Source organism: Tachysurus fulvidraco, chromosome 7 (genome assembly GCF_022655615.1).
Source record: "Tachysurus fulvidraco isolate hzauxx_2018 chromosome 7, HZAU_PFXX_2.0, whole genome shotgun sequence".
NCBI classification, from domain to species: Eukaryota; Metazoa; Chordata; class Actinopteri; order Siluriformes; family Bagridae; genus Tachysurus; species Tachysurus fulvidraco.
In genome coordinates, this window is record NC_062524.1 from 3621661 (window position 1) to 3633293 (window position 11633).

An 11633-nucleotide genomic window follows, 5' to 3' on the forward strand; every position below is an offset into this window, starting at 1 on the left:
CAGTTACTGTCATGTAGCAGGTCAGTTATAGTTATGTAGCAGGTCAGTGGTTATAGTCATGTAGCAGGTCAGTTATAGTCATGTAGCAGGTCAGTTATAGTCATGTAGCAGGTCAGTGGTTATAGTCATGTAGCAGGTCAGTTATAGTCATGTAGCAGGTCAGTTATAGTCATGTAGCAGGTCAGTTACTGTCATGTAGCAGGTCAGTGGTTATAGTCATGTAGCAGGTCAGTTATAGTCATGTAGCAGGTCAGTTATAGTCATGTAGCAGGTCAGTTACTGTCATGTAGCAGGTCAGTAATAGTCATGTAGCAGGTCAGTTACTGTCATGTAGCAGGTCAGTTATAGTCATGTAGCAGGTCAGTGGTTATAGTCATGTAGCAGGTCAGTTACTGTCATGTAGCAGGTCAGTTACTGTCATGTAGCAGGTCAGTGGTTATAGTCATGTAGCAGGTCAGTTACTGTCATGTAGCAGGTCAGTGGTTATAATCATGTAGCAGGTCAGTTACTGTCATGTAGCAGGTCAGTTACTGTCATGTAGCAGGTCAGTTACTGTCATGTAGCAGGTCAGTTATAGTCATGTAGCAGGTCAGTGGTTATAGTCATGTAGCAGGTCAGTTATAGTCATGTAGCAGGTCAGTTATAGTCATGTAGCAGGTCAGTGGTTATAGTCATGTAGCAGGTCAGTGGTTATAGTCATGTAGCAGGTCAGTTATAGTCATGTAGCAGGTCAGTTACTGTCATGTAGCAGGTCAGTGGTTATAGTCATGTAGCAGGTCAGTTATAGTCATGTAGCAGGTCAGTTACTGTCATGTAGCAGGTCAGTAATAGTTATGTAGCAGGTCAGTTACTGTCATGTAGCAGGTCAGTTATAGTCATGTAGCAGGTCAGTGGTTATAGTCATGTAGCAGGTCAGTTACTGTCATGTAGCAGGTCAGTTACTGTCATGTAGCAGGTCAGTGGTTATAGTCATGTAGCAGGTCAGTTACTGTCATGTAGCAGGTCAGTGGTTATAATCATGTAGCAGGTCAGTTACTGTCATGGAGCAGGTCAGTGGTTATAGTCATGTAACAGGTCAGTTACTGTCATGGAGCAGGTCAGTGGTTATAATCATGTAGCAGGTCAGTTACTGTCATGGAGCAGGTCTGTTATAGTCATGTAGCAGGTCTGTTATAGTCATGTAGCAGGTCAGTCGTTATAGTCATGTAGCAGGTCAGTAATAGTCATGTAGCAGGTCAGTAATAGTCATGTAGCAGGTCAGTCGTTATAGTCATGTAGCAGGTCAGTTATAGTCATGTAGCAGGTCAGTAATAGTCATGTAGCAGGTCAGTCGTTATAGTCATGTAGCAGGTCAGTAATAGTCATGTAGCAGGTCAGTCGTTATAGTCATGTAGCAGGTCAGTAATAGTCATGTAGCAGGTCAGTCGTTATAGTCATGTAGCAGGTCAGTTATAGTCATGTAGCAGGTCAGTTATAGTCATGTAGCAGGTCAGTTATAGTCATGTAGCAGGTCAGTAATAGTCATGTAGCAGGTCAGTTATAGTCATGTAGCAGGTCAGTTATAGTCATGTAGCAGGTCAGTTACTGTCATGTAGCTTAATTACGTGAGGATCACAATTACAGCGTTGTAATTAGGTCAGTTCATTGATTCCTGTTCGTTTCAGTCACTTTCCCTCTGAGGACAGTGGTGGCTCAAGTGGTTAAGGCTCTGGAGTGTTGATTAAAGGGTTCAAGCTTCAGCAATGCAAAGTTGCCACTGTCAGGCTCTTGTGCAAGGCCCTTAACCCTCTCTGCTTCAGGGGCATTGTATCATGTCTGAGACTGCGCTCTGACTCCAACCACCAGAGTTGGGATACGTAAAGAAAGAATTTCACTGTGCTGTAATGTAGATGTGACAAAATAAAAGGCCTCTATTCTATAAATGGGTTTGAGCCAGACAGATCAGTCAGACACAAAGATGGAGCTTTGATACTGTACAATGTATTGTTTGTTTATTTTATTTGCCGATGAAACGATAACGATATGTATCGTGATAGACACGTGATCGATATAAAAAAAAATGTGTTCCATAAAACGGTCAAATTTTTTTTTTTGCGGAAAAAAAAGGAAATGTAATTTTTATTACCGTTCTTTTAAGCTCTTAATCGGACATTTTATTCTTCTTATTTTTTATCTTTATATTTCTGCAGGTTTTAGCTTTCAAACGATGTTACTGTAGTGTATCAGGTTTGTTTTATATTGCAGATGTATCTCAGTCTAGCTCAGGTTTATTTCTGTTTACAAAACACTGCACATATTTTACACACTTTATTCACCAGAAGCTGAACAGCTAGTGAACTCCCTCTCACTAAACCTGCACTAAATTCTCAGGTTTCTCTGTTTATATTTAACACTTTGCACTATTTTATTACACTTTATTAAACATTACTTACATTTTCTGCACCTTAAATGTTAAGAGATAATAGTTAAGTGTTCATTGTGACTTTAGACTCATGTTACATTATAATTATTGGAGGTTTCCTGGTTGTTGACTTAATAACTGAGGGGATTCTGATCAGAGGAAGGTTAAGTTTAAAATAAAAATGTTTAAATGTAATATATTTTTCTCCTGCTCCTTATTTTAAATGGGTCATAAACAATGTCACTAATTATCGATATCGACCGATATGAAGCACTGATATCGTGATACACTTTTCAGCCATATCGCCCAGCCCTAAGTAGCTGTACATCATCACACGCTGATTATTTTCCTGTAACAGCACATCCCCGAGTGTTTTGTTTAAGTGCTACAGTGTCATGTGAAACCTTTTTAATTTATAAATTGTTATAAGCCAAAAGTCACTTTATAACTTAATAATAACACCACAGTGACCTTCTGGCTATTTGTTCACCGCAGAGATTGAGAAGGAGAAGCTGAGCTCTGCCGGTGATGAGGAGTCTTGCGGAGATGGAGGAGGCGGAGGATCCGGGGGCGTGGGCGGAGTTTCAGCTTCGCTCACTCCAACAATCTGGGACAAGACCATTCCATACGACGGCGAGAACTTCCACCTGGAGTACATGGACCTGGACGAGTTCCTGCTGGAGAACCAAATACCTGCAGCCCTGGAGGAGGAGCTGCACAAGAGCCTGGAGCAGGAGGCTCAGGGTTCCCCCGCAGTCCCAGAAGTCTCAGGGTTTGTCCCTCAGGTGCCCGGGGAAACGGAGAAAGCTGCAGAAGTGCGGAAGATAAAAGGGGAGGACGAGAAGGGTGAGAATGGAATAGCTGAGCTGCAGGTCATGGGGCATACCACAGGTGAACACACACACACACACACACACACACATGCTGAGATGTTTAAACTGACTGGTTTTATAATAATAAGAATTACATTCACTGTCTCCCTGAAGAGCCTAAAGCAAAGCACGAGCGCACCACTCCGTCTCCCATCAACCCAGAGGAGGTCGAGGTGAGTGTGAACTTCCAGCCAGACCCAGCAGACCTGGTGCTGTCCAGCATTCCGGGAGGTGAGCTGTTTAACCCACGCAAACACCGCTTCTCTGAGGAGGAACTCAAACCGCAGCCTATGATCAAGAAATCCAAGAAGGTGTTTGTTCCAGAGGACTCCAAGGTGAGGGTTTCCTGTAAGACGGGTTCTACTTCCTGCATGCCGAGTTTAAATGCAGCACAGTGGAAGAGAGGAGAGGAATGGGGAGGAGAACTGAGGAGAGGAAAGGGGAGGAGAACAGAGGAGAGGAATGGGGAGGAGAACAGAGGAGAGGAAAGGGGAGGAGAACAGAGGAGAGGAATGGGGAGGAGAACTGAGGAGAGGAATGGGGAGGAGAACTGAGGAGAGGAATGGGGAGGAGAACTGAGGAGAGGAATGGGGAGGAGAACTGAGGAGAGGAATGGGGAGGAGAACAGAGGAGAGGAATGGGGAGGAGAACTGAGGAGAGGAATGGGGAGGAGAACTGAGGAGAGGAATGGGGAGGAGAACTGAGGAGAGGAATGGGGAGGAGAACAGAGGAGAGGAATGGGGAGGAGAACAGAGGAGAGGAATGGGGAGGAGAACTGAGGAGAGGAATGGGGAGGAGAACAGAGAAGAGGAATGGGGAGGAGAACTGAGGAGAGGAATGGGGAGGAGAACAGAGAAGAGGAATGGGGAGGAGAACTGAGGAGAGGAATGGGGAGGAGAACTGAGGAGAGGAATGGGGAGGAGAACTGAGGAGAGGAATGGGGAGGAGAACTGAGGAGAAGAATGGGGAGGAGAACAGAGGAGAGGAATGGGGAGGAGAACAGAGGAGAGGAATGGGGAGGAGAACAGGAGAGGAATGGGGAGGAGAACAGGAGAGGAATGGGGAGGAGAACTGAGGAGAGGATAGGAAAGAGGAGGAGAGGAAAGGGGAGGAGAACAGAGGAGAGGAAAGGGGAGTAGAACAGGAGAGGAATGGGGAGGAGAACTGAGGAGAGGATAGGAAAGAGGAGGAGAGGAAAGGGGAGGAGAACAGAGGAGAGGAAAGGGGAGGAGAACAGAGGAGAGGAATGGGGAGGAGAACAGAGGAGTGGAAAGGGAAGGAGAACAGAGGAGAGGAATGGGGAGGAGAACAGAGGAGTGGAAAGGGAAGGAGAATGGAGGAGTGGAAAGGGGAGGAGTCTGGATTTGTAACTCCTGACTGGAGGTTTCTCTCAGTCTGGAGGTGTAACTGCAGCCACGACTTGTTCACCAAAGTTTCTCCTAGATAATAATCAGCATGGCTGTTCAAGTTCTTGTGTTTCCTGTGTCCTGGTTCCTCTGAGTTTCTACACGGTATCTGTGAGCTGGAGCTGTTTACTCGCAGCAGTGGACAGATGGTGGTTGTTGTGTTTGGCTCTCAGGCCCTGGATGGAGATATCAGCTGTTTTCTGCTTCCATTTGAAGAGCTGCACCATTTCCTGACAGTCAGGATAGATTCAAGGTCAAAAGTCGTCCATATCAGTATCTAGTCACGGAGCAAAGATCACGCTTGTTTTTTTCCAGGATACACCCTGGACGGAGTGCCAACCCATCACAGGGCACACACACACACACTCATTCACTCACACACACTATGGACAATTTTCCAGAGATGCCAATCAACCTACCATGCATGTCTTTGGACCGGGGGAGGAAACCGGAGTACCCGGAGGAAACCCCCGAGGCACGGGGAGAACATGCAAACTCCACACACACAAGGCAGAGGCTGCTTTACAGAACATAAACATAGAACAAAAGGTTGTTATAAAGAATAATATAAAGATTAATAGAATACAAAAATTCAAGATTAATATTAGATATATTTAAATGTGTATGTATTTATCCCCAATGAACAAGTCTGAGGTGACTCAGGTGACTGTGGGGTGGAAAAACTCCCTTAGATGGTAAAGGAAGGAACCTTGAGAGGAACCAGACTTAAAGGGGAACCTCATCCTCATGTGGGTGACACTGGAGGGTGTGATTATAAATATACAGTCTGATAAACGTTGTGTTGATCTTCAAAGTCCACATGGAGTTCACATCTCCTCTTTAGTATGGCAGAGTCCAACTGGAGCTGGAACATCTCTAGATGCCTCAGGATCCTCACAGAGTCGTCCTCATCTCAGTGGAGGTCCGAAAGCTTCATCTCACGGAAGACGATCTGAGCTGGAACAATGTCTGGATGCCTCGGGATGGGTAGAAAGAGAGAAGCAAGTGGAGAGGGATTACTGTATCTGCTGTTCATAATATTCGCAAGTCTGATGTAATAGAGCACGATATTATGGGATGTATCATGTGTACGCCCGACTAAAGAGATGAGTTTGTAATCTACATTTAAACTGGGAAAGTGTGTCTGAGCCCCAAACACTATCAGGAAGACTATTCCAAAGTTTGGGAGCTAAATATGAAAACGTTTTACCGCCTTTAGTAGACTTAGGGCCTTTTTACACCTGGTCACTTCGTGTGGTGTCTCTGATCCGATAGCTATCTGATTTGTTAAAACTGTTCCATTTACATCAGGCCACATAAATGCGTCTCGGTGAATCGGATATCGATCCGATCTTTCTACTCCCGCCCAAAATGCTAATATATTTTACATCATTTCCGGGGTAATTGAAATGTGAACACGCTTTGGTGTATGCGGTTGCTACAAAAAACTGCATTTTCGCTGCAGCGCATTTTAAGACCCAACGAGACGCCTGGGTGAAAATCTGAGCCAGCACTGGTGGGAAAACATATTTGTTTCTGGCGCGATGCATGACTCGCGAGTCACCTGCGAGTGACGTACTTCCGTTTGGGAGGAGTATAGCGCTGACGTATGTGGCTTGAAAAACCACATGCATTTACACATGTCCAGTTTCATCTGAAATGCGTCCCAGACCACCTCCTGAAGGGGTTTGTATCATCGGATTTATATCCGTCTCCAAACCATTTCGGAGGGCATTTAGACCTGGTCTTTTTACCATCGGATAGCTATCTGATCACAGAAAACCAGGTGTAAAAACCCACTTAGATATTCTGGGAACTAGCAGAAGTCCTGAGTTTTGTGATCTCAGAGAGCGGGAAGGATTGTAACGTGTTAGAAGACTAGTTAGATACTTGGGAGCTAAACCATTAAGAGCCTTGTACGTAAGTCGATACTAAACTGAACATGTAGCCAGTGTAGAGATGATAAAATTTGGGATATATGGTCATACTTTCTTGTCCTAGTGAGAACTCTGGCAGCTGCATTTTGGACTGTAGCCTATTTATTAAAGATGCAGGACAACCACCTAGTAATGCATTACAATAGTCCAGTCTAGAGGTCATGAAGGCATCAACTAGCTTCTCAGCATCAGATACAGACAGGATGTTTCTCAGCTTGGCAATATTTCTAAGGTGGAAGAAGGCTGTTTTGGTAGTATGGGCGATATGATTTTTAAAAGACAAGTTACTGTCTAATATAACACCAGGTCTTTCACTGTCGAGCTACTAGTAACAGAACATCCCTCTAAATGGGAGTTAAATTGTGAGAGTTTCTGTGCACTGGTTTTTGGACCTATAAGTAGTATTTCTGTCTTATCGGAGTTTAATAACAGAAAATTACAGCTCATCCAGTCTTTTATCTCTCTATGGCATTGAGTTAATTTGGACAATTTAGCTATTTCATCTGGTTTTGATGAGATATATAACTGTATCATCAGCATAACAGTGAAAACTAATCCCATGTCTTCTAATAATGTTCCCTAATGGAAGCATGTACAGTATATCGAGAAAAGAAGAGGTCCTAGGACTGATCCTTGAGGGACCCCATAAGTAACTGGTAATAAACTGGACGATTCACCAAAATGGTATCGATCAGACAGGTAGGATCAAAACCAACTTAAAGCCTGACCATGAATACCTGTGTAATTTTGTAAGCAATCTAGAAGAATGTTGTGATCTATAGTGTCAAATGCAGCACTAAGGTCAAGTAGAACTAATAGTGACATACAGTCTGGGTCCAAAGCTAAGAACAAGTAATTTGTGATTTTAACAAGTGCAGTTTCTGTGCTATGATGGGGCCTGAAACCTGACTGAAACTCATCAAAGATATTGTTCTCCTGTAAGAAGGCGCTCAGTTGAACAGACACAACCTTTTCTCGTATTTTAGACATAAAGGAAGGTGTGAAATTGGTCTGTAATTTGTCAATCAATTCTGTTTCTTAACGATCGGCCTTATAACCGCTACTAATATGCTAATAACACCTGTTTTTTTCCCAGGATGAGAAGTACTGGATGAGGAGAAAGAAGAACAACGTAGCAGCGAAGCGTTCACGCGATGCGCGCCGCCTGAAGGAGAACCAGATCGCCGTGCGCGCCAATTTCCTAGAGCGGGAGAACGCGGCGCTGCGGCAGGAAGTGGCCGAGCTCAGGAAGAACTGCAGCCGCTGCAAGAAGATCATGGCTCTATACGAGTCCAAGTACGGCCCTCTGTAAGGACAGACCTCACCAAGACACACCGCAGGGTATCAACAACCAACACAAGCTGCAAACTGTCCAGTATACATGTCCAGGAATCATGGGTAAATTCAGGAGACCGAATCGGGGTGGGGATACTGACCTAAAGAGCAGCTCGCTCACACCGGTGTTGTTTCTTGTTTTATTGGTTTTTTAATGGTAGATTTTAGGTTTTGTTTAACTGGCTGTGGAATTTCATCTGGAAACACTGGACCAAAGCATGAAGCCCTTCTCTGCTCTCATTTACACCTTTCACTTTCTGACTCCGTAGCAGGAAGTGACATCACCTCGCACGAACGCGTGATCCCGGTAGGCTTTCGCACGTAAACATGCGAGCAGAACGAACGTACAGCTGTAGCGGATCGATCCGGACGAAAGAGTAGAGCTTTTCCACTCACGGCGAGTTCTACAGGTAGCTAACGTTAACGTTATCCTTAGCGCTATTTACTCCTCGTAGTATCTTTTATTTACTCCTCGTATCTCGCGTTCGACCTCCTGCCTCTGAGGGTGAGGATGTTTTGTAACAACACACTGAAGTTCTTTCGTATATCGAAATTCTTTTCTATAGAGACACAGCGACTGTTTTTTTTTTTTTTTGTTTGTTTGTTTTTTTTGTTTTTTTTTTTAGCTCAGCAGCATCAGCAGCACGTCGTCGTTCGCCCCCTAGTGGACTAACAGAAAGCTGTTTTTCAGTATAATCTCTTTTAACATCGAAATCGGTCGACCGGCTTAGAAGCCTCATCACACCAGTTTGTAGTCAGTAAACGAATCAGTGTTCATGTTTGGAAACGTGTGAGAAACACGTGTCAGATTTCAACCAACCGATTTTAGAAATCCGAAATCCTGGCCACGATTCTCCGTCGCTGTGTTGTCATGGTGATTTATATATATATATTTTAAATTTCCATCTTTGTGATAAGAAAAGGTGTGTGTGTGTGTGTGTGTGTGTGTGTGGCACATGCTGAGAAACACATTCTGTCCCACTTTCTCCTCTGGAGTGAAGCGCATGCTCCAGCATGACGTGATGATATGTGAGGAGCGGGTTGATTTATTTATTTACTCTGAGTATGTGTGTGTGCGTGTGTGTGTGTGTGTGTGTGTGTGTGTGTGTTAACCGACCTGCGACTTCTACCGTCTTCATCCTGACTTCTTATTTGCGTGTTTTTGGCTTTGAAGATAAGAAAAGGTGGTTTTCTTCCACATACTAAATATCAGTCTTTTGGTTATGAAGCTATGATGTCTTTTCTTCTCTCCACACACACACACACACACACACACACACACACATGCAGTGGCGTATTCTCAGAATAAGGCAGGGACTGTTATTCTTCCTGACGTCTGCAGTCTTTACCTGATGCTGCCTTCTTCCCCTCTCTCTCTCTCTCTCTCTCTCTTTCTTTCTTTCTCCACATCTTTACTATTAAACAGCATCAAGGAGATTTTTACGAGACTTTCTGCATGCCATCTTTGTAAATGCACCGGTCTTGAAAATCCTCTTCTTCCATCATGTTACGGATTTAATCCACCTTCACTTTAGTGATGAATAACTTTTTGTTTGTTTTGTTTTCTAAGTGATGCCTAATGTTCTGTGTCTTGTTAGTGATGTGAGCGCCGAGACTTTAATAACACTGATAATATATCTGATTTTTAAAAAAAAAAGAAGAAAAACAAGCATATATCTATATTTTAAAATATTCTATGTGATGAAGAGTATAATCGAGTTGTCGTGCAGGGATTTTTAATCATTAACTGTGAGCAGTGCAATGGGTTTTTATACCACGTACACGTCTAATCTAATTACTAAGGGGAGGTTTACAATGAGGCTCTCCAACAGGGGGCGCTGTGTGGAAGCACAGACTAGAGGTCTTCTCGGGTCTACAGAAATGTAACCCGACCTGAAGTGACCAGAAGCACTTTTTTTTACCCGAACCCGACGAGCATAATTTATTTTATTTTTTTAATAAAAGACCCGACCCGAGACAAACCCGAAAAAAATTAGACCCGAGTCCGACCCGACGGCATTTTTTTTTTTAACCCGACTGGACCCGAATGTTGCGTAACTCTACACTAAAGTAACCGCTACAGCGTGGATTCAAAATTGATTGACAGGTCTGTTTCAACGTAAAGTAGCTTACTGCCAGCCACACGATGTCACAAGCGGTCTTGGCAAACAGAGGAGAGGTTGGAAAAGGACTCGAGTCGATGCACACACACGAGATACAGTAGTTCGGGTCTTCTCGGGTCCGTTCGGTAAAAACACATTCATTTTAAATTACCCGAGACCTGATGCCGCTATTATTATCCCCGACCCGTGTCCGAGGTACACATGAATCTTTTAGAACTCGGTCAGACCTCGGGTTTTCGGATCTAAGTGGACCCGTGAAGACCTCTGAGACAGAACCCCAGTGAGAGAGCGAGAGCGTGCGAGAGCGTGCGAGTGTGAGAGAGATCATTAACACTGGAATCTGTTTAAACTGATTTATTAGTTCTAGTTTGTTTCCTGCATGCATGCGTGGGGATTTATTTCCCTACCACCAGTGCATTTGTTCTTACTACACAGGGTACTTAAAATGCCTTCTCGAATGCACGTATACTTAAGGCCAAAAGTATACACACCCCTGACCGTCACACCCACGCTCCGACATCTAGCGGAAATCCTTCAGAGGTTCTCGTGTGTGTGTGTGAGACGGTCAGGGTGCACAAACTTTTGCCTGTATACTGTATCTTAATATTATTCAGTTACATAGAGTCTGTGGGGGTTGTGAGCGTGTGTATTATAGCGTTATAACCGCTTCTACAAGCTGGAATCGTCAGAGATTCGTATATACGACAGTCTATTTTTTAAAAAAAAACAGAGTAAAGAATCTATAAGCTATAAAACTTTTTATTTTTGCTTCCTAAACCATCTTCAAAAGAAGGTTATAAACAAGATGATACATGAACGAAGCACACGCTACACGGATTAGTGGCCCTTGAGCGAGGTGAGAACAAAACCCCTGACGAGCAGGTCGACGAGTGAGCGACGGAACACACGGGGTTTAACACACAAGAGTCTCGAGTAGACGCAGAACTCAGAAAGGAGCAACAGAGTCTCGAAGCTCTCGGCTCACGTAGCGTCCGCTCGACGTCACGCTTTTAAAAAAAAATATATAACTATATATTTATATGGACGGAAACACGATCGTGTGACAGAACGGTTGAGTTTAGCTGTGAAGCTTTACGTTTAAACTCGTGGTGATGTTCGTACTCAGGACATCCACCTGTTCACTGAATCGTGCGATATGTAGCACTAACACTTTGTTTTGCCAAAACACTCCTCTTTGTTTAAATATTATTATTTATTTTTTTTAAAGAAATAATTCTGATCTTTTTTGTTTTGTTGTGAAATGTTTTTTTCCCCCCTTTTTAAAGTGTTTGTAGTAAAAATGTTCTGTAACGTCAGACGTCACGTACAATAAAGTGGACTTTAAATTCACTGACCTTGTTTCTGATTGGTTGTTGTTGATGACATCACACGCAGAGGGTCTGTCACTCTCACTCACACACACACACACACACACACACACAGATTGTATATTGTTCTTTAATTACTAATAAAATGATGATTACTTAAATATTATTGTTGTAGGCTAAATAGAATGAAACACTTATTTTTAGAAGGAAATAATTTATTCCTTCGGGCTG

General features: G+C 43.5%; 1 protein-coding gene across 3 annotated transcripts in view; it reads left to right on the top strand.

Annotated features, from left to right (window-relative positions):
- Positions 1–11424, top strand: part of tefb (TEF transcription factor, PAR bZIP family member b) — an 18429-nt gene extending 7005 nt beyond the window's left edge. For 2 of the 3 annotated variants that reach the window (XM_047815767.1, XM_047815766.1), the window contains 3 exons: positions 2897–3292; positions 3388–3608; positions 7713–11424. In XM_047815767.1, the coding sequence (XP_047671723.1) occupies positions 2897–3292; positions 3388–3608; positions 7713–7928 (833 nt within the window). In that variant the 3' untranslated portion in view covers positions 7929–11424. Of the gene's footprint in view, positions 1–2896; positions 3293–3387; positions 3609–5523; positions 5764–7712 lie in introns of those variants that run through there. The other variant, XM_047815768.1, reaches the window with a different exon arrangement.
- The last annotated feature ends 209 nt before the right edge of the window (positions 11425–11633 follow it).